At 46.4% G+C, this 23,760-nt stretch overlaps 1 protein-coding gene across 1 annotated transcript in view; it reads right to left on the bottom strand.

The window, feature by feature from the left end:
* Positions 1–14,116: 14,116 nt before the first annotated feature.
* Positions 14,117–23,760, bottom strand: part of WNT11 (wingless-type MMTV integration site family, member 11) — a 23,636-nt gene continuing 13,992 nt past the window's right edge. The window contains exon 5 of the mRNA XM_009321940.1: positions 14,117–14,961. Coding sequence (XP_009320215.1) covers positions 14,787–14,961 — 175 coding nt within the window. The 3' untranslated portion in view covers positions 14,117–14,786. The remainder of the gene's footprint in view (positions 14,962–23,760) is intronic.

Raw genomic sequence — 23,760 nt, 5'->3', positions numbered from 1 at the left:
CTGCTGCACAAGCTGGTGGTGCTCAGCTTGGTTTGCAGGTGAGTCTCCAGGACTGATGCTGGATCAAGCTGCCAGGCTAGAGTTATGCAATTTTCCCTACTTCAGCGATCCTGTCCCCGACTCTGGCTCTGCACATTTTGGATTCCTGAATGCCCCTGGGACCCTGATGCATGATTCCTTCTCTGATACCTACCATGCTAGCATGATGAAGTCGTATTTCCTTCTCTTGAAAAGAAACCCTTGTAGAAACCCCAGGCTTGACTATGACTTATTTAACAAGTGGTTTAGGTCAAGACACAGTCCCAGTTGTTGCAGTGCTAGTAGGGACTGAGTCCTCCCTACTCATCTATGAGCTGAGATGCCTACTAACTCATCCTCTTGTTTTCTAGTAGTCTCCGCTCTGTGGTGTGGTGTGAAGGCTGCAGGTGAATTGCCCATGGTCTGATATAATGATATGGTTTAACGGGGGCTCCAGAAACTCACTGCTGCACATCTTGTGCGTTCCTCTGGCACTAACTGTGGCTGGAGAAGAGCAGACCCAGAAGAGCCGTTGGCCTGTGGTTGCACTGCTCCAGCTGATGGAGCACAGATCAATTGGAAGATGGCCATGCACTTTGCAATGCTATCTTCAAATGATCGAGATGGCAGCATTGTATTTCCCTTGTCAATGTCTCAATCCCTTCCTGGGGCTGGAAACCTGTGGCTCTGGGGACTTTGCCTACAAAAAGGCTGTTTTCACACAGATAAGTGAGTACAACATGAAATTTTGCAAAACGTAGACACAGAGAAACATTTCTTCCTAAAAAAAAAACCAGCCAACCTCCAATGTCACAAATCCAAGTATTGGAAATCTTGCTGAGAAAAATTCTTTTCTCTTGGTGAACATAGACAGGTTTTTACTCCTGTTTGATTTCAAGCCAGGAAGGACAAAAGTCCTTTTCATGAAACTTTAAAAAAACTGGGAAAGAAATACAAAGTTTTACAAATTCCTTTCAATGCTCCTCCTTGTTTTACCATCATTACTGGAAGCCCACTGGACCCGAAACCTTTCTGGCTTGAAAACCAATCAGGTGACATTTTAAAATACAGCCTTGAGAAGCAATCAGTGACTTCATTCCCTTCTTTTCCTTGATTGTTGCACTTTCTTTTCTCCATGGTTCCCAGCCCTCTGCCTTCCAGCCCACCCTTAAACCTTCTACCTGCCTTTTCATGCACACAAAGGACCCAGACTTCCTACTCATTTCTACAACCAGGTCACAATTGATTACATATGCTTAAAAAAAAAAAAAACCACACAAGCTGTGCGAGGAACTCTGCCTCGAGCCAACCAACACTCCTGATTCTCTTTGCAGATCCTTTCCCACGGATGCAAAGCAATGATGAAGTGGGTGTCAGTGCCCCCATACACACTTTTACACCCTCTTTGCAGGCCAGGCAGGCTGCAGGCTGTGAGCTGGGCCAAGAAAAGGTCTGTATCTCTTAATGTCCCTTCTCCTGCTGGGGAGCTTGGCCAGCTCTTGGAGAAGAGGGCATGTTTCTCCAGATCGTTTTAGAAAAGGTCTGCTCGCCAAGGAGAAAGAAAGCCACCATACAAGGATCCCATCTGTTTCCATCTTGACATGAAGCCAGAAAAGCCAAGTTGGTTTTTTGTTTCCCCAGATGCTTGTGGAGCTTAGCTCCTCACCGTCCCATCCAGACACCAGGAATGGAGGCTACTGGTGAAGGTTTGGTGGTGCCATGAAGGTCTTGTGGGCTGGTTCCCCTGCCTAGCTTCTCAAGACAGGGAGGCATCTGCTTCCTCTGCAGATCTCACCTTGTGAAACCTGAACGTGTCTCCACGGTCTCAGGGATGGTGCTAAGACCTCCAGCGGAGGCACAGACCTCTGTGGCCCAGGTGAACCCCATGCAATGAACTTCTCAGGAGTTTGTTCTTGAACCCCCAGTGCCCAGAGTTAGCTGAGCTGAAGAGACAGGGAAGCTACCTGCTCCTGAAGCATTTTGGGATCAATCTTTTGTCCTCATTGTGCGCTCCTATCTCCGAGCAGCATATAAAGGGATCTCATAAAGGGGGAACAAGTATAATAGAGGTACAGAGTTTTCCTGCCATATCTCAGATGGGGAAAAGAGCAGTTTGCTGCTAGTCCTTCCAGGTTAGCTGTCCTATTCTCCCGTCCCACTGGGAGACGCAGAAGGCAGGGGGTTTTGTGACCTCCGTTAGTACCCACCAGGGTGATACATGCTTGTTTTACTCCAGAAGAACATTTGGCTGGGCAGCCTTTCCAACTACATCTCACCTACATGCAGGCAAAGCGCCCATCATTGTTCCCAGACCACCACAGGGGGTCGGGGCTTGCCAGCACCTCCATCCTCTCTGCCTGTCTGCAAAGGGCTATGGAGAAAAAGCAGTAGCTCAGGAGAACCAGCAAGGGACCCACCACTTCTTCCTCAGTCTCCTCCCTCAGCCTCCAATTTATTAAGCAAGAAGGTAAATAACTAAATCAAAGCCTGACCTGGTATCACCGGTGAGGATGATGTGGTCCATATCTTGCAGTTGAGAGATTGGTGGTTTTTACCTGAAAAAAGTTGTTTCACTTTCTCCTGGCCCCTCACCATGTTGTGGCCCGGGAGCACTGTCTGAGCTCTCTCCTTTGGGTATGAAATCTCCCGGGAGGCACTGGGACACGAAAAATAAGCAAATGTGACCCAGCCCTAGCTTGGCTATCCCCAGTGAGGGAAGCCTGGGTGGACATCACAGCGACTCCTGCTCCTTGCAGTCAAAAACCTGCAAGGGCTCATTTCTGAGGAGGGATAAAAAGAGAGGTCTACAACCTCTGTGTTGCTTGACTCTGGCTATAGCTATAGTAGGATATCCCTCTTACACCTCTGTTATGTATCCTTGAGGATTATGAGGGTGATAGCTACATGAAAATGAGAAGATGTCCTGCAAGGACATCCAGGAGGTTTGAAGAGGGATCTCTTTCAGTACAAGAACCCTCTCTTGTAGGACTAGGGGACACCCAATGAAGCTGAGGGGAGCCAGGTTCATGACAAACAAGGGAGTTAGGTCTTCAACCAACAGAGCATTGAACTACAGGAACTGCAGTGAACTGCAGGACTCTCTGCTGGGATATGAAAAGGTTCCAGGAGCTCAAGGGGAGAATGTACGATTTCAGGAAAGAGAAACCAAAGGGTTATGAAACGCATTAAGCCTCCAAGGCTATGTCTGTATTAAAGAGCCAGCTAGAGCCAGAGCAATGGCTCCAGCTCTGTTCCATGATCATCCAGACTGCTTAAATCCTAACTTACTCCCCATCGTGTCTGAGGCCCACACCAGCTAGTGAGTCCAGACAACATCCAGGCATGGCCATCCTAGCAAAGGGCAAGGATAGTTGACAAAACTCAGTAGGGGTGAAGTCATCTGTTTGGGCAATAAAAACCATCTGGTTGCAAGTTCTGCTGTGCCACTTGCCATGGGCAGCCAGCGAACAGGCTCCAGCCTGGTTTATTTACTAGTCAAACACAGCCAAAGATGCAGGTATCTCAGGGCTGTACACAGGCGCTTGAGTCCAAGAAAGAAGTGTGATTTCCAACACGTCTCTCTCTTTGGCAGTGCCTGTTGGCTGGGTTGAGACATTCCCCTGTGAAGCATTTCAGACTGCTGTGATGCCGAGATGCCAGTGGTCCTCATTTAGGCATGTCCATCTGGCCTTGCCCCATCTGCTAGCAGGGCTGTGTCTCTGCTAGACTTTTCCCCATTCCTCTGATCCAGGGAATTTTAAAAAACAAGTACGATGGAAGCTGGGATGGGTATGAGAAGGAGCATGGCACCCATTGCAGGAACACAATGTCCCATTAGTACCTCACACCTTCCATGAGCAGCAGACCTGTTCTGGTCGAAACAGTTTGTCTGATGGGGTTTCTGCAAGTGAGAATAATGTGGTCCATCTGGTAGCTCCACAGCTGGGATTTAAGCCCAGCAGCTTGGTCAAAGTCCAAACAGAAAGTTCAGCCGTAGCTGGGACACCATATTTAAAGGATAATACGGTTTTCCACTCTCGAGCACACTCTTATGAAATCCCGGTTATAACCAAGCACAAAGGAGAGCAGGAAAATGAATTGGTGTTTCACAGAGAAATTCCTTTCTTTGACTTATTATGTCCATAGATTTAGCATGTTTCAAAGGCAATTGAGCCAGAATAAAGACAGGAACTCAGGTCCAAGATTTTGGGATATTATCACTAAATTAATTTACCTAGCTCTACAAGGAGTACAGTTACTTTGTTTTTTCTTCTAAGTATCCCAAGTACAATTGATCATTTTGTAGTCTAATGCTGAACTACCCTGGCAGTGTGCTACCTTAATCAGAGAAATTCTGGGCTATTTTACACAAGGATGAAACATGTCCCTGATGCCAATGTCTAATCACTGCTTATAGAGGGAGTACAGAATGAAACAGCTCAACGACAGAGCTAGCATATCTAGGCAGATGGGATATCATCCACCTTTGATGCTCTTGAAACATCCACCCCCTGCCAAAGTTCACTGGAACTGGCCACTAAGAGCAGAAGGACGGAGGATGGACATACAGACGTTCATGAAGGCAGAAGAAGATTGTTGCAAAAGGCTTATACCCTTAGCAAATCATGGTCCAAACTGCAGTCCCTCCAGCTTACCAGAACTTGCCACCTCTCCTACAATCCTCAGCTCTGATAGACAAACTCTGGCCAAGTTTGCTAGGAGATTTAGGATGTTGCCACTCCCAAGTGTTCGTTCCTCTCCTAACCCTCTGCCAGGCCTAGCTAACCCTGTGAGAGGAGCAGAAGATGTTCATTAGGTTCTCAGATGCCCTTAATCAGAGGTCCACATATTGATTGTCACTCCTTGAATTCATTTGCCTCGGGAACAGATCCATCAGCCTTTCTGAGAAAACGAAATGCATTTCCAAAAAAACCCAAATGCTGCTTCCTATTTGCCCTCATACTGCACTGCCCTTCCCATCCGCCACCGTGGTGGGTGGACACCTATTCCCACCTCCTTCCCTCCTGAGTATCCAACCTGTGGGCCGCATCCACCACAGCTCCAGATGCCTCTGGAGGCCCCTTAGATCCCTGTAAAGCACTGTGGGCTCCAGCGGGGCTTGCAAGCTGTCAATACCTCGTACGGGATATTCAGCACCTCAGCTTCAAGTGACTTGCCCGTGATGTAAGAGGGAGCTTAGACCATTATCACCCGGCTCCTGGTCTGTTCTGCAACGACAAGTCCATCTTTCCTCTTGTTTAATCATGCAAACAATGTGGGAATATAAAGGATATGAAAAAAAGATGGCATAAAACACAACTGTATTTATACAAAATGTTCTTGTAGCTAATATAATACACAGCCCAATGCACTTTACAAGGCAGGCCCTCTAAAACCAAACACCAGAATTCATATGTTCAGCTGGTATAAATCATTGCTGCTGATTTACACCAGCTGAGAACCAGGTCACAATTGCCTAATTAAATAGCTTCTCTTTGAGCAAAAAGCTATACTTTTAAAAAGTGTAACTGTGAATTACTTTATATAGCCCATCGATGGAAAGAGAGAGAAAGGGAGAAAGAAAGCAAGAAAGAAAGCGAGAAAGAAAGCAAGAAAAAGAGAGAAAAAGCAAGAGAGAGCAGAAGAAAGAAAAAGAAAGGAAAGGGAGGGGAAAGAAAGGAAAAGAAAGAAGGAAAGGGAAATTTAAAAGAGAGAGAAAGAAATATTTTATTTATTTATTTATTTTGGGAGCTCAATTCCTTTCATTGGGAAAGAATGGTGAAGTTTGGGAAGTCCAGACTAAATCACTCACAATGATAACAGGGTGATACCGAGAGCAGTAAAACTAATTTATTGGGCTGAGTTTATCTGATTCCAGGGAAAGTGAGTACTGCTGAGTGCAGCTCTGACTGTGCTTGCGTCTGACAAGACACACAGTTCAGACGCAAAATTACATTAAGCAGATGTAGCCCATTAAGAAGCCAAGTCTGAAAATGCACTTTATCCTGTCAAGGCAAATCCTAGTTGAAAACTTCGGGCCTTTAAAAAAAAAACAACAACCAACCTGCAAGAAGATGTTCTATTTTGGGTTTTATTGCTTTAATCTTTTTTGTGTCAGTCTTAGTTACAGGGTGATGATAAATATAAACCCACTTCCACTGGATTTCTAACATAACATAACTCCATTACCTAGCCTCAGCTAGAGCGGTGAAAAGTCCCTTAGCATGAAACCCAGCAGAACCGGTCCTGGATTCAATTATAATCCAGAATTAGGTGAGGCTGGCCAGATCTCAGAGGCAAACCAAGTAAAACACAAATCATATGTTCCTACCCCAGACCAGGCTAAAAGGTAGAAAAACAGAGGGGGCTCAGCCAGTTCATCCCTTCCTCGCACCCATCCATCATGAAGATGGTGCTTGGTTAGCCCAGGTGTAGGTGTCTCCATCACTGCCACCTGAAGCTGCATGAGATGATTCTCACCCCAGGTGCGTCTCTGCATGAGAGCACCTGAAAAAACGGGGGATCTGGTACAGAAGGAAAACCCGGACGGGTTTGAGATGTGTGGAGTTGCATTTGGTTGTGCTAGAAGAGGGTGGAAGTTTTATTTAATAAAAGTTGTGGTGGATTCCTTCATGTGACCCATTCCTTTATAGCTACCCTATTTACATACCACGTTAGTTGTAAAGCTGGGAAGGAACAACTGCTCTGGGCTAAAAAAGGATAAAATATGCAAGAATATATTAGTCACTGAGGCACTCGAGTCTCACTATTGAATTTAGGGGCCTAAAAGGCACTTTGGAGCACCTTCCCCTCAGGTGCTGAATTTTGTACTTTGGAGTTTTTCAGCTCATTCTCCATGATTCCTTTATTCTGATGTATTTCATCCAGCACACACACCATCGAGAGAAGCGTTCAAAAGTACTAGCAGGATATAAGCAACAAGAAAGAAGGTCAATCTCGTTAGACTGGCCAAGATAATTTTGAGGAGAAAAAGGATGACCTTGAAAGGATGATCAGTGTATTTTTATGCAGGAAGATCTCTCAGCTTATCTAAGTCTCCTAAAGGTAAGCCAGGGCACTTAGGCTATTAACCAGACCACGTAGAGTAATGGAAAATATTTTGCAAGGAGAAATCCTCTACCAGCAATTCAGTGTTCATGTAAAACACAGTTACTGTATGGCATTCATTTTGTCCTTTGAAGTTTCTTTGTTTACATTTTATTATCTGGAATAGCCTCTTTAATGGTTGGGAAAAAAACAGTTACTTTGTACCAGAGCAATTAACAATACGAGTCAAGTTCAGTGGCCTTGAGCCTGACGTTTGATTGCAACCACAAAGTGGACAGTGCGCTTGGATGGTTTGATTTTCTTTTGAAATCCACGAATAGTAAATTTTTTTGTTTCCTTGGAATTATGTGCAAATCCCAAGACGCGAATGTTCCCTCTAATGGAGAGGAGAGGAAAAAGTAAATCTAACCAGCTACATTTACATGTTTACAGTGCTTGATTTCATCCATTGGGTTTTGTTGTTTTATTTGGAAGTGTCTTTAAGCAATTTGTGTAAAATAATAGGTGCCAGCTGTAATCATCTTGGGCATAGGAGTTATATAGGATCATGCTCTGATCCTAATAGTCCAGCTACGCTTAACAACTAATTAGCTTGGTTTATAACAAGACCAAACATCAAAAGAAAAGGACCTCTACGCCAAGCATCAGGCTAAGGATAAATCTCATCCAACTTCTGACATCTGCTCTATGGATGTCTACATGAAAAGGGTCACGCTAACTCCCGATGGACACACTTTATCTTATCCTGATCCCCTCCTTGGAGGCACGCCAGGTTTCTAGCACTCTAGAAATATCTTCATTGACAGCGCAGGGAGCTGAGGACAACTTGCTCAGCGACCTGTGCATTGTCAGAGGAGGTCAGTTCCTCCTGGAGGAATTAATTCAAGAACTTGAGACTTTTCAGTAAGGTACTCTAACTCAGGAGCTTGTGATTTGGGATTGTAAGGACCAGATCTGGAGGTCTGACCTGGCCTATGTGTGTCGGTGGCAATTATGAGGTAGGATCAGCCCCATGGCTTTGCAGAGCTCATTTTTGAGCGTCACCCAGTTTGTTGGTCCATGGCGGTCCTGGAAGAGCCCTTGGGACCCGTGCTATGGAGGGAAGAAATTGTTCTTGAGTCCTTGCATCACCAGATGCAGGGGTGCAATACTATTGCTTAAATGCCAATGCCATTTGAAATGCCCTTGGGCGTCCTCTTGACGTTGCTCTTCCAGCCCTGGTGGGCAGGGGACTCCTGCGGGGGCCAAGGTCACTCTGAAGTCCTGTGCAGAGCCTCGAATGGCACCACATGCTTCACTGCAGACTGCTGAGAGGAGCCCTACATCCAGTGGAGGAAGAGTTACGTGTGGGGGTCAGGGCGAGCTGGGGGGTCGTGGCTGCCCTAAATCAGCCAATTCTTTGCAACTGTCAAGCTTGACGCTTTTATGTCACGCCGAGGGCTGCTCTTGAAGCGTGGATATACAGGGCGTTGCTAGCCATCATTTCCCACTTTCCCCAAATGCAAAGATACTTCCAGATCTCCCCCCCGCACCCCCCGCAGCTTGCACGCTGCCTGCAGCAAGGAAGGAAGCACCTGCAGAGGTGAGCACCGAGGCGGTATTTTAATCTGTCCAAGCCAGATGAGGAGAGCAGCCCTGGACAGAGCAGGGCTTTAGAAAAGAAAACAGTTTTCCTGCCTGAACCTGGCCCTGGTCAACATGTGCAGCACTTTGTAAAATTAATTGCATATTGCGCAGGTAGCGGAGTGGAAAGTAGCTGCAGGTGGTGCGTGTCCTCAGTGTCTGCATGCAGCAGAGAAAGGTCTGGATCCTCCTTCGCGTGATCAGCCTCCTGGACCTGGGGGGCATTTGATTTGGTGATAAAACCACCGGGTGGTTTTCTTTGGTGATGCAGTGGCCGCTATTAACGACTTTTATTATGACCCAGATAGTAGCATCTCATCCTAAACAGCTTGAAATTTAGGATGAGATGCTATAATCCTAAATAGCTTGAAATTTAGGATAAGAAACAACGGGGAAGGAAGCCCTCTAGAATGATGGACTTAAAATCTTTCTTTCCTTTGAAATTCAGTATGAATTTTGAGAAAGCAGCCAATCCTCAAGGATGTTGAAGTTGAGCTGTCACACGCCCCTAGAGCTTCAGACAACCATAGGGTCGTGAGCACCCAAATTCACCTGTTTTTATTTTATAGTCCCACCTTTGCTTCAGCCTGGGTACATCGTTCATCACCACTGAGCAACGTTACAGACCCGATCCCAGACTGAGTGAATTTGGGGCCCAGCGTTAGAAAATCCGAAAGAAACGCGGGTCTCCATTTTAAAAAGCCCGTGTTTGTCAGCAGTTACCACTTAGAGAGATCTGAGATATCGATAACTGGCCTTCAGAGGACTCAGTTCTCCAAGGTTTTCAGTGCTTTGGCCCTGATCCAGAAAAACACTTACACATGTTTAGCCTTAAGCGTGCGAGCCGTCTCCGTTTGAGTTGTCGCTGTGTTGTACGAGTGGGCAGACTCGCAAAGTAACTCAACCCACGACAATTTTTAGGTCTGAAGCTCGTCCCCGGGTGGATGGCAGCACAAGAGCCCCAGCACAGCGTTACGGAGCCGGTGGCTTTCTCATAAGCTCTGCAGCCTTTGCAGCATTTCCCTTCATGTCCCAGCCCCTGGATACCCTCTTCTGCCTTCTTATTTTCTTAAGAGAAATTTCGAGGCCATGTGGTTCTGGTGAATACCTTGAAAAATTCCACTTAAAAGAGAAAAAAAACTCCACACAACCCAGAAAAGATCTTTAAAAGAACTCATTTCATCTTTACAATACAGACAAAATACAGTCCACTTACTCTTAACAAAAAGCAAATAAAAACGATCCACAATCCATACCATTGCTATTATTTTTATTATTATTGTTGCTCTTATAATTAGAAAACAAAGCTAATGCTGCTTCCCTGAACGGGGGGTAACTTTTGCTCTAGATGAATAAACCACGGCTCTGCTGAGATATTTAATCAAACTTTGTCTGACCGATGAAACTGGTCCTGAGGGGAAAACAAAACAAAACAAAACAAAACATGTTGCACATGTTAAAGTCATTAATCTCAGGTGGATTTCAAGTTTCCTGTTCTTTCTCCCCCTCTCCCAAATCTTGTTTTCTGCTCCGTCTCCACGCGTAGAGGACGAAGTCGTTCGTGTGCCGGCTCCCATCCGCTCTTGGGAGTGAAGCGATGGTGTCTCGCGAGCCTCCGCCCGATGCAGGGAAGGCAAATCCTTCGTGGCGGGGTGAGGGTGTTAAGGACAAGCGATCCCAGGGCTGAATTTTCCTCTTACTCCCCACGTCCCCGAGTACCTCCAGAGCCTCCTCCCAGCATCTTCCCCGAGCAGGTAGCCCGGAGCTGGGCAGCGCAAGCCCAGCTGCCTTGGAGGATGCTAATGGTTGTCTTGGAGGGATCTGTTTTCTAGCAGGAGAAGGGATGGTCCCTCAGGGCCTCTTTTATCACTTTCCTGACAAAGGCACTGTTAATTGTATTCGGATTTTTGCCTTCTTTCCCCGCCCCCCCCTTCCCCTCAGCAAGGGCTTTTGTAGCTGCACATGAAACACTCGTGGGCTGCCTGCTTTAGCGTGATTAAGAGACTTTCCCTTTCGCAGATTAAACAATCGGATGGGAGTTTTCTATAATGAATGCCGTTTGCCTACCTTGGGGAGCAACCTAAATGATATAAAACTGGAAGGGGGTGAGGATGGGGGGGAATTCATCAAAAAATATAAAGCCAGCTGGATGCACACAAGGCCTAAATCCTCAGATATGGAAATAGCATTAAGTCCAAACTGTTTTATTAAATCACAGATATTTTTTCAAATGAATAAATGCTACAAAGCCACCAACGTAATACTTTTCAAGATAGCTTGCCCTTTTCCCTCAGGGGTAATAGTGTAATATTTTGAAATAAGAGTATTTACGGGAATATATCAGCTGTATTTTCCCAGCTAGTAAAAATCAACAGAGCTGTGGAGTAGGACATGGAGCTGGGCCAAATTATACCAGCTGTTCGGATCTGGTAGGGCATGTTATAAGAGAGGGAACTGTAGCATCACCCGGCAGAGACATTCACAATAATTAAAGCCATTTCATTCAGAAACTTAAAGACCTCAGTGTTTTGGAGCAAAGCCTTGAAAACTGGTTGCTGGGGGGCTGGGGGAGGGAAGGAGACTGGTCCATGAAGGTCTCACCCCGCCGTTAGGGATATATTTTCCTTGCAAAACTGGTTTGTGACAACTGTTCTCCCAAATATCTTTCAGACCACACATGCACAGAAAATAATTTGGCAGCTACATTTTGGACTCCCGTTGCACCAAGCATTGCAACTGAGAGCAAGGACACTTCTCTCTTCTGTCCTGTCTGTGCTTTGCTGCTGATGCCAGGAGGAAAGCATCAGAGCCATGCTGCAAGGAGCAAGATGCACCATGAGTTGTTCCACCGGTATGGTCCCGTGTTATAGACTCTCCTTTTATTCCTAGTTTGTATTAAAGGAAAAGAAAACAGAAAGCACCGTCTCCCTCTCATAGAAAGCCATTTTCTGAGAAATTAGAAAATGCCAGAGCGCCAGGAGGGAGATGACCCTAATGTGCTGGATGAAGCAGGGCTGCGTAACAAGGCAGGCTGCAGTTTATCAGACCTTGCCCTGTGCATGACTCTCATCCCGGTAAGGCACAATCACCCCGGGCACATTGCTAATGCAGGGTGCAGCTGCTCCGGAGAAGAAAAGGGCCCTGAAACTTAGGAGTTATGGCAAAAGTGGTGTAACAGTGTTAATTCATAGAGCAACAGCCTAGGACATGGGCTGGGGCCACACAGACTGTTAGCTCAAAGAAGCAAAATTCAGATGAAGCCCATGATGGATTATCTAGAAGAGCCAGCAGAGGTTTTGAGCCTGGATGCCCCACACTGCAAACCTCCAAACACTGCAGCCATTTCAGTTCAGCATCTTCAGCAACAGACAGCTGTGGGCAGAGGCAGACACAAAGCGTGAGGTACCGCCGTGGCTAAAGGTCTGCTGAGGGGTCATTTCTCACCCCATGGACCTGCAGATGCCTGGTAGGCTTACTCACATCTTCTTATGCTCTGCAAAGTTATGGTTTCTTCCGACGTGAGAAAACCAGCTGAGGAACCCAGGTCTGACACTGCAGGAGTGAAATACAGCGGAAAACAATGTGCATATAGAGCATTTCTTCCATCTCGCTATTTTTTCGCCAAGCAGAAAGACTGAGGACATCAGCAAGGGAGCAAGAAAAAGAGTCATTACAGAACAGCATTGAAATGCTCAAAGTTTTCTTCAGTCAGAACATCCCTGCCTTGTTGGCTTCATCAGAAACTGGAAATAAAAATAAAATTCCTTAAAAGAAAGAAAGTAGACCGTTTCTTTACATATCAAACGAAGCCAAATTCTGGCTTTGGAGAGCAGTGGGATTTGTGCCACCAGCCTGTCTGCATGTCAGCCTAAAGACACCCACCGCTCATCACACTGCACTGCAGAGACGTTTTAGTCCACCAGCTTTTATGGGGTGACAATAACACAAACCACTGACAAACTACCAAAGGCCTCTTTTTGCCTGCTCGTGGCTGGGGGAGGGAAGGAGGCGAGGAGACCAAACCTGTTACAGCAAAGCGAAGTAGCTGAGGAATACAAAATATCTCTAATTTTGCCCGCAATGCTTTTCTCCTCCAGCTCCACTGGAGGTGGAGGACTGCTCAGAGACATGTCAGAGGCAGTTGCCTCCTAGAGAGCGGCTGGGTGGGGAAAAAAAGGGTTTTGGAGGAAGGCTGCGGTGTTATGGACGTATTTCCCCCTAGGAAAGTGGCACTGTCCTCCCCCATTTGTGTAGGAGTGGTTTTCTGGCTGCTTACAGCACTTTGCTTGGGGAAGGGGGTGCCCAAAAAGATCTGAAGGACCTCAAAGGCTCTGCTGCCTTCTGCTCCTGGAGCAGACATCCTTCTCCAGCGTCACCTTTCCTAACAGGGACACAGAGATGGATACCCCTTGCAAAAAAAAGAGCAAGAAAGGGAACCTAACCTAAGCTAACACTTCCAATGAGCAGCAACTCCTGCAACACGCAGGAGCGAGGAGCAAACCACCCATGAGAGGTATTAGTCACGTTTGTTATTATGCTCCTGGGGGCACTGGGATATTTTACTGATGAGAGTGGTTGCTGATATAAAAAGCAAAACAAAAACGGTGACTCTTCCTTCCTCCAAGTGCTCTGTTTCATTGTCTTGACTGTATCTTGGCTAATTCTGCTCAAAATGAAGAGGCTGGGGAGACAGGGAATAAAGGAACTTATCTATCCCACGCCAGCGAGTGCCTCGAGCCATGCTCTTCTCCTGTCCTAGGGAGGGAAAGCAGGGTTGCTTTCCAAGTAGGAGAGTGAAACATAATAATCTAACATTCTGCTGTTGCACCAGTAACTTCAGCATTTATTTCATACTATTGTTAATGCTTGTTTATAACATATAGATATATTCATGTAGGAAGTAGAGTAGACGAAAGCGCGAGATATATCTTATAAATATTTCTGTATGTCCGCGTACAAAAGAAAATATGTACAGCCACAGATAGTGGTTCTCTGCTGTGTCAGGGCAGGGCCACACGAAGGACTGACACGTTCCCACTCCTTTCTGTGGGGAAGAGCTGCTGCCCTGCACGGCCGCACTCCCTACAGCCGGGACCGGACCCGCTCCGCTCTCTGCAGTTTCCTGGGGCTGGGCCAATAGTTTCGCAGGGGAAAAAGAGGCAGCGGCGTAATTCCCTAAGGACTTGATGGCCCAACGTGGCAGAACATCAGTGACTAAGGGCATCACACCCAAAGGACAAGAGAGAAAGAGAGCAGGAGCGGGTTTTTTTTTTACTTTCCCCACAGGATTTTGACTTCGTTTTGTTACTTTATCCTAACGGCTCCACTACAATCTCATGGACCCCATAAAGCCCTTCTCAGGGTACCCTATTCTCACTGCCTCCGGGATCCCACGGGAGTTTTTGCATGGCTGAATTTGAAACCCCATCCAGCCTGGAAAAATCATGGACAGCTTTTCCTGCATCAGTAACTTCAAAGTCGCAGACCTGCGTAAAAGAAAGGTTAAAATGAGTCGTTCATTTCAGGGGATTGACCTGAAATGTCTCCACCTTTATCATCCGGAGTGGATGCTTCCATGCTAAAAATTAAGTCTTTGGCAACAAAGGCAGTTATTGCTGAAAAGTTGCAGCGTTTTCCCTTCTGGGATGGTCCTAATGCAGACTCAGTACCTGTGCTAGAAGGCATAGGCAGGTGTGAGCCTCAGTTATTTTCAAACAAGAGTTGCTTTTCTTCCCCGGGGAAAGTTTCTACTTCTGTTTCTCAAAATACTAAGGCACTTGATGGCTGGACATCACTGGCAACCATAGGAAATATTTTGGAAGAAGATACCATCCCAAATGAGTTTTTGTCTTCTCAGAGAGCATTTTATTGGTGGGGAAAACATTTGTGGGTTTGGTTGGTTTTTTTAAGGGTCTTATTTTTATTGGTGTGATTGTTTTTTTTCCCTCCTACCATCTTTCTTCAAGTCTGTGTCCTTACAAGATAAACGACGTCTAGTCGGGGAAATGTTTTCTCTTCTCTGAATAGTGCTGGGGTGCCGCTGGTGTCTCAGCTCCCGGGAGGAGAGAGGAGGGTTTTCATTTGCACACATATCTCTCGACAGTCCTCTCGCACTTTTTACAGGTCACGTAGCAGCACCAGTGGTACTTGCAGTGGCATCGCTCCACCACTTTGTCCATGTAGGGGTTGTAGCCTCTGCCGCAGCACATCAAGTCACAGCTGTCGCTCCCGTTGGAGGTCTTGTTGCATTGCCTGGAAGAAAGAAAAGGCGGTGAGCAAGCGCAAAGCCCTGCAGGGCTTTCCAAACCAGTGTCCTGCGGTGGTGCTGGGGCCTGACAAGGCGCTGGGTGAAGCCAGCACGGTTGCATCTCAGCTGCAGCAGGCACATGGCAGGGGTGAGCACCCAGCCAAGCAGCCCTCTTACACCTGCAAGGGAGGCAGGAAGAGCCCCAGGGCTGCACTCACATCACCTGCTCTGATGCCCAGGATTGCACTTGCATCGCCTGCTCTGACACCCAAAACAACGTTAAACTCCTGTTCTGACTCTCAGTTCGGGCTCAGCGGCGTTCAGGCTACCTGTCAGCCAGGGCAGGCGGGACCTAACTCCCGTAAAGGCAGACAAGCAAAGCTACCACGATACCTCCACCAAAACAAAAACTCATAGTCCCTAGCAATCTGTATTCCCCGGCAGGCTCCAAAGCTGTCTGAAAGGAGCCGGTAGAAGATGATACCCTAAAGAACAAACACCGGTGTTTGTCCAACACTACCTAACCTGAAAAGGATGGAGGAGGAACCCTGCAGCCACAGAGTATTTGCACAGGCTCCGTGCCAACGATCCCGGGCTGGGAAAGCTCCTGAGCAGGCTGTTACAGCCACAATCCGGCCCTGACCCTACCAGGGAAATCACAACCGACACTAGCAGGGCCAGACTCTGCACTTTCCCCTCCGACTGTCTCCCAGCACAGCACAAGCAGCCGGGCAGGTGGCCCTATACCACCCCGAGCCCCGACCCAGGAGCCGGCAGCACGGCAGGAGCACAGTGTAGGATGACAAGTCGCCAAATATCACACGGACTTCCACTGCTTGTTTTGCTTCTGCTTTTAATTAAAGCCAGACTCGTTGGGATAAGTCGGCCATGGTGTGGGGTTCCCTCACTTTGTCCGCTTGCAAGCGGCTGGCTTGAGGTTTTTCAGAAGTGAAACCCACGAATTGGGGAATCTCTTTCATTGATCCATTGATGACGGATCTCCAGCCATTCTCAAAACCCAGCTACCTCATTCTCCTAAAATACTCCAAGGTGGGTCACTGGACATAACAGCGCAACAGGCGTTGACTTTTGGATGAGATGAACCATGTCGTAGAGATGCCATTTCTCCATGGGCTGTAGAGATAGCCCAGGGGGGAAGTGTTCATGTCTGGTTAGATGCTTGGCTGGACACTAGCGCTCAGATCTCATGATGTACCCAACACCACGGGGCTGTGAACTTGATGGAGTCTTGAAACTACTGTAAGACAGGCAGTTTGGAGAGTGGGGGGAATTGCTGACATCTCTCCTAAATCTTACTCTGCATTGTTATTTTGGACAGAAAGACTCTAAGGCTGGTTTGGGACAGGGAAAGGAGAGAGGAGCATGAGTCGGACTCTTGAGCTGACTCCATTAATAGATGAAAACAAATCCATAAGATTTATAGGAATTCCTCATGAGGTAATGCTTTAGGAGAAGTTAAGGGATTAATGAGGTGTTGAGATTTTGTTCTTGTTCTTCCCTTATTTTTTTCTGACTCAGGCGGGCCTCCTGTTTGTTATTTCTGACTCACATTCCTCTCCAGGTTCAGTGTTTAAAGGCCCCCCCTGCTCCCCCTCATTCGGGAGTGTGTGTAAATATTTACAAACCTTTGAAAGCCTCTACCGAAGCCGAAGTCTGCAACCACACTGAGCATGTTTGCCTAATGCCGAACCAAAGGCGTTGTTATTGCCCCTGCGAGCCGGGGCCCCTCCGCCAGGAAACCTCCGAATGACTCCTCATAAATGTATTAGTAAATGCATTAAATATTCAGAGCAAAGGTTCAAATATAGGCATGTTGACATTAGAAGAGGGGAGGGTATTTGACAACCTTACTCAGCTTTACCGGTGGATGGAAAGGTTGCTGCCCGAAGGTTCACCTAGGGAGGATGGGGAGTCGGCCGAAGCACAGTGACGGATGTGCAGTGCATCCGTGCCACCTCGTGCTGAGAGCTCATTAACACGGCCAAGAAAAGGAATACGGGTCCGCTCTGACTCCAGTTCACCGTTGAGGACATTGGCTCCCCAAATGTGCAAAGCACCCGACAGTCAAATTTATCCCATTCAAATAGAGAGCAAAACTCTTCTCCCTGCCGTACTGGGATATGGGAATCTCCCTTTCCTTGCACCCACTCCTATGGTTTGAAAAAAAAAGTGGATTTACTAGGATATATAACTTTCCATAGCTGTCCCCATCCCACCCAGCCTGAAATAAAGAAAGGAAAAAAACATCATCTTATTAAAAAATCCCCAAGCTTCCCTCCGTTTTGGATAAAGGAACAAGGACATTCTGGATGGATGGGTTGAATAGCCCAAACAAAGCTTTTGACCCCATCCTGAACCTAAATGGGCTTCTAGAAAACTTTCCTGACAATGCCACTAACCAGAGATTTTGTTTTCTGTTTTAAAGTGTAGGCCTGGGTGAATTATCTTTATTTTTCTTTAAACAAGCTGAAACAGAGGTAGTTTCTCAACTGTATCTATACACACAAAAAGCAAGCGGGGAAAGACAGAGGAGCCCAAAGACCAGAGTTTACCCACAGAAGCTGCCCCTGAGCATCTGCTTTCAGAGCCCGCGGCTGCGATCTCACCAGGCACCCCGCTGATGGGTTAAGTTCAATCTCATTTGTTTTGGGCTGGGTCCAGCACGATTCCAGCAACTCAGAGAAATGCCCTCCTCCCGAGCCTCGGAGAGAAAATTACGAAGGCAGGCGATTGCATCTTAACACAACACCGTAACCTCTAGAAGCACTTGGAAGGCCAGTGAAAAACGATGCTTCGGCCGTAATCCCAGCCAAGGTCCTGGCTCAGGAACAGGCTTTCACATTGTCACAGTGCTTTTTCCTTCTTTATGCAAGAAGGGAGGAGGTCAGCCCTGCTGACTGGACAAATCCCACTCAATATGCCTGTCCAAAATCTCCCCCTTCCAGCCCTCATTTGCAGAAACACTGCGGTACATCGTACAGCCTCATCATTGGGGGTGTCTCCTCAGCAGAAATGGTGAAGGACACCTCAGCGCTTCTAAGAGTCTTCCCCCAGATGGAGAGGCTGAGCCATCTCACAGTTACCTCCTGGGGGATTTTCATTTTAACAGCTATGGGGAGATGTCACACAATTTCATTGTGGATCCTGGTTCACTTCTGTCCCATCAGCAGATATAAGGATAGATTTCTTTTGGTTGCCCAGCTGGTATCTGAGAGCCAAACTGAGACCAGCTCTGTACTGTGTCACCCACAATAATGACAGATGATGACAGGGATGAGCCAGATCTCCACTGGGACCTCACTCCATCAGTCCTATTGATAAGTGAAAGCTGCTTATGAGTACATAAGAAAAGTCATTCTGGGTCACAGCAACTGCCTGCCTGGCCCATTACTCTGCAACGGCTGTGGGAGATGCTCTGCAGGGAGGAAAACACTAATCTGGCCGCTTTCTGTAGTCCATCCCCTCATACCCCACCAGCACCTGGGCTGGTGTATTAGGGATGATAGAAGGTATGTTCCTGCCTAGACATCTCAGCATCCCCCTGTGGGCATCCTGGCCGTGGGTTTGTCTCATCCCTTTGTGACCTCAGGGAAACCATCTGCCTCCATGAACTCCAGCAGCCACAAGTCTCAGAAGACAGCACTGCCGTGTAAAGAAGTAATTTATTTTTTCTCTTTTAAATCAAATCTCTGTTCATTTCTTTACTGCCCCTTGCTCCGGTAATGTCAAGTTGTACAGCAGTATATAAAAGAAAGAAAGAGAAAAATAATTCAAATCCCCCGAGAGGCACGTAACACAATGGACATGGCTAAAAATACATCAAAGTGCACAGCTTCATGTAAGATTTTGAGGGCAGAATCTTAACTACTTTTAAATTGCTTTCTCATCCACAAGGAATGACTAGAGACTGACACTGAACAACTGTACGAAAGAGAGTTATCAATAGTACATGTCAGCGAGGAGATGTCAAGGGAGATCCTGGAACCAGCCTGTATTTTCATTAATGAGGAGTAGAGAGTGAGCTTAAAAATTTGTGGATAACGCTGGGGCAAAAGGAGCTGGGAGCATTTTGCGAGAGTGGATTAAAATGCAAAGTAAGCAACAGACTTTGAGAAAGATCCAGATAAATGTGGGAATGTTCCCAGGAGAGTCAGAGTTCAGAAAGTAGAAAAGGATGAATGAACTGATTTACAGAAGTTTGTAAGAAGAGGTGTCTTCCCATCTAGAAAAGATTATTGCAAAAGCGAGAGAGAAGAAATGGTCTTTATACGCTGAGGAAAGAGGACAAGAAATTGTTAGTTTGGTTTCAGATTATGATTAGTTTGAATTCAGATTAAGAAAAACATAACTCTGAGTATAGTAAAACCCTGGAACAGGTTGTTTAGGGAAACTGTTTTTAAGACCAGAGTAGACAAACATCTTCAGTAACAGCCTAAGCGGTCTCAGTTCAGTCTTACTCCTAAAAAGATCAGGCTCCGTGGAAAGCCATTCCCAGCCCCGACATTCCCTAACTCCAATGCTGTTTTGATGCAGAGGAATTAAATACGTTTAGGAGAGCTGGGTGCAATTTTTTATCCCCTGAATTCACTATCCACTGCAATTTTACTGTATGAAATTACTCTTTCCACCAATAAATTTATTATTCACAAGTCTGTTCAGGAAACTTTATGGTCAAATCTAGGTCTCTCAAAGTGGGAAGGATTTAAACTTCCCCAGGGATTAACTGAGAAAAAGCCCAAAAAAGCACAGCTGGCCCAACTTCCGAAATGGGCACCAGCTACGAGCACATTGCCCTGGGAAAGTAGAAAGAGCACTGCAGGTGGGAGGAACAGAAAGCTACCATTTTTCTGACTTTCATAGAATCATAGAATCATAGAATTATTTAGGTTGGAAAAGACCTTTAAGATCATCAAGTCCAACCATTAACCTGACACTGCCAAGTCCACCACTAAACCATGTCCCCAAGTGCCACATCTACACATTATTTAAATACCTCCAGGGATGGGGACTCCACCACTTCCCTGGGCAGCCTCTTCCAATGCTTGACAACCCTTTTGGGGAAGACATTTTTCCTAATATCCAATCTAAACCTCCCCTGGCGCAACTTGAGGCCATTTCCTCTCGTCCTTTCGCTTGTTACTTGGGAGAAGAGACCGACGCCACCTCGCTACAACCTCCTTTCAGGGAGTTGTAGAGAGCGATAAGGTCTCCCCTCAGCCTCCTTTTCTCCAGGCTAAACAACCCCAGTTCCCTCAGCCGCTCCTCAGCAGACTTGTTCTCCAGACCCCTCACCAGCCTCGTTGCCCTTCTCTGGACACGCTCCAGCACCTCGATGTCTAATTTCCTCCAGTTTAAACTTTGGGACACTCACAGAAGAATTATTTGCTATTTGTTTTCATCATTTGTTGGATCCCATGAAAAAAGGGTGGCACACCTGATAACAGTTCCACAAATTACTAAATCACCATACAGATTATAACCTACTCAAAGCCAAAGTTCATCATATTGCTTCTTGTGCCCTCACTGAGTGACAGAAACCAAAAGAGGCTGTAACAAAAACAAACACCAAACGCTGTTGTCTACCCATAACTACCACTCTTCCCCATCTAAATATGAGTGCTTCTGCTAAGAAATTTCATAGCCCACAGAATCACGTAATGCAAAGCATATTTTTGGGGTGGGAGGAAACAAGTGGTATCAAGGGCTGCCATTGAACACTGAAAACCACTGTATCCTTTCTTTGCAGCATTTGATCAGCCCTGCTGTTGGGATCACCGAGATGTCAAAGAGGCACTAAAGACGCCAAAGCCTCTAAGTCTTTGCAGTCACCACCAAGCAGCAGATGCACGCTTAGCTAACTTCATGCATGTTCCTATCCAAGAAAACATTCCAGCCTAAGACACCTTGGGAGACACTTAAGACTAGTATTTTATATTGCAGAAAAGAACGAATAAGTGAGCAAAGAGCAACCACCAAAGAATGGCCACATTCGTTGCCAAAGTGCGTCAGCTAGGAGTGGTGGCTGATCAACCCGGCTTAGCTGCAGCGCAACGGTGCAGCCCGATTTCTGCAGCGTTAAGAGAGCTCCTTCCCATCTTCAGCAGGGAGGAAGCAGCGTTCGCTTGGCTCCAAGAGCGCTCTGGGAAAGATCAGTAATAAACAGCTCAGTTATCTCCGCAAGGCTTCAGGGGCTGGAGGCTTTTGCACGCATGGCAGAATTTCCCTTTCCTTGGATTCCTTAAGGGACCTTAAACAGCCTTTGAAATACGATACATTGCAACCTACTGATAAAGAAGGTTAATACTTTTGCTTCTTTTCTCACAAAAGAGGTCTCAATTTTATAATCTGCTATTATTTATCATTTACTCGAAGCTGATAATGAATTTTTCAGGCAGGAGAAACTGAACTACCTTGTTAAAAGATGAGCTGTAGGGTGCTTTTGTCCGAGAAAGCTCTGAAACGGGAACATATACATTTTTTCCCAGTGGTTAATTTGTTGTACTGAAAGTTGTACAATCCACTTGCTGCTCCACAGATCAGCTTCTTTAGATTTTTCTCCAGACCATTTTTTATTGTCTATGGAAGTGGGATGGTGGCATATAAGCACATGGAGTTTGGCTGGAGTCAATGAGAGCTGCGGTTGCAGCGAGCCTGTTTGCAGGAGCCTTGGGCACCGGTCGCAAAACTCAGCTCCTTAATCAGATTTTGAGCACTTCAGAGAGGCTTCAAATCTCAGGTTCAGGTTCAGCTCCCTGACTTTGAAATCTGGATACGCCCCAAGCGCTTGGAGGCATGCAGATTTCCAAGCCATTTCTAATTTCAACAAACTAAGAAAGGCCAAAGTGTCTTAGAAAACATTTCAGGCTTGTTCCGAAGAAGGCTTTGAAATCCTTTCAGCAAAGAGCTCTGAAAGGCTTTCAAGTAACCGGGTGCATGTTTTCCGAGTGGATTTTCACGCAGTTCCACTACAAGGTAACTTAATTCCCTTTCCTGCCTGAAAAGTACACAATAAGTCCGCATAATGCGAGGGATAATTAGAGAGATGGAAGCCACCGATTAGATTATCCCTTCCACCCACCTGCCAGTGCAGGATTGTTCCCTGCAGCATACACTGAAACCCAACACGTCCAAGGTGTTGCAACTGAGCCATCAACCTCTGTCCTGCTTCCAGCGTGCTCTGAGCGAGCACCGGACCTGGGGGAGCAGGAGGCGGGAAAAGACTTTTTCTCCATATGATGCAAAACTACTCATTTTTTGTCATGAAAATGCAGCAATCTGAATTTTTTTAATCCAGTAAGAGGAAAAGGGGATGTTAATGGGGTCCTCTCTTCTCTGCACCCCTTTGGAGGCAGAAAGCGGGGCTGGAAAGTTGCTGAAGCTGCCCAGATCAAGATTTTCTGGAGCGTGGTGAGAGGGGTCTGCACTGTGACATCCCCTGGGCTGATCCTTGCACCCATGTTCGTGGCCAGAAAAATGCCAAAGAGGGAATAGGCAGGTGGTGGAAGAAGAGAAGAGAAAAAATGAACTGAGGGACCACCACGAAAAATCCCTTTTTGATTGCATTTGCCATAAAAGACCTTAAAAATTAGCCTAGTAGGAAACAGCAGGATCTCTCCCCAGAAAATTTTGATGTGCACAAGGATAAAATGTTAAGATGCCTCCGGGACTTGACTTATAAAATAAAAACCTGTTTGGGCTATTTCCATGCGAGTGTTTTTACATCTTTGCAGAGTAAGCACGAAACACATTTTTCCCTGCCCTCTCTAACAGCATCCCTTTTGTGTTCCTTCTCCCTCATCCCTGTCATTAGCCGCTATCTCTGCAGCCCCACGGCCGGCTGGAACAGAGCCACCACGTTTAAAACACATTTAGACGTCCTCTCCGTGAGAGAAAAATTGAGAAGGGAAAAAAGCATCCACGGGAGGAGGAGGTTAGGGAAGCTCCCCTCCTTTTCCCTGCTCCCCCCAGGAAGAACGGACCGATCTGCAAGCACATTGTGCGCATTTTACAGTTATTTCCTCTGCTAATTTAATACAGAAAAGGGGCTGCTATGGCTTGTGTTACACGTGCCAATTTTGAGACACCAGGCATCTTCTCAAGAGCTGGCAGATGGATTGCGATGAAAATGAGTGTAACTACGCATGGCCTTAAAAGCTGGCCTGAGAGATGCCTGCAGCTCAACACGGGACTATCTCGCCCTCCTCCCCTCCCACGGCCATCACCGTCTTGTACATCTGACAATAAGTAGTATTTCTTGACAGGTTCCTTTTGAAAGTCATCCCGTCCTGGCTTAATATCTGGGTCCTCTAAATCCTCACTCAATCTCACTTCCCGTGGACCCTCGCCTGGCAGGCTCACAATCACTGCTGTCGCCCAGCTCGGGATAAAGGGACGCCTGCAATACACATTTTCCTATCCTCAGAAGAAAAAAAAAAAAATCATTCAAGGCCTTGACATATTTTTCATCCTTAGCTGGGATACAAAGGCAAAATCTGCTGTGAAATGAAATTAGATGAAGAAGAAGTCACGCCTCCCTCCCCCTTAAAAGGATTTCAGCACATGGAAAATGTTTTACTTGGCAAATCTGTAATGAATTCAGTCTGGTTTTGACACAACCTGTTGACTTCACACAATTCCTATAAAACTAATTTCCAAATAACCTCCACAATTTTTTCATTGCAAAACAAAATGACACAACAAAGAGGTCTTTTTCAAGACACCAATTTGTCAAAATCCATACAAATCCACAAAAACATCGCTTCCACTCAGATGACATTTTCCCT

This window comes from Pygoscelis adeliae, unplaced genomic scaffold, assembly GCF_000699105.1.
Source record: "Pygoscelis adeliae isolate BGI_AS28 unplaced genomic scaffold, ASM69910v1 Scaffold263, whole genome shotgun sequence".
NCBI classification, from domain to species: domain Eukaryota; kingdom Metazoa; phylum Chordata; class Aves; order Sphenisciformes; family Spheniscidae; genus Pygoscelis; species Pygoscelis adeliae.
This window is presented reverse-complemented; position numbering and strand designations above follow the sequence as displayed.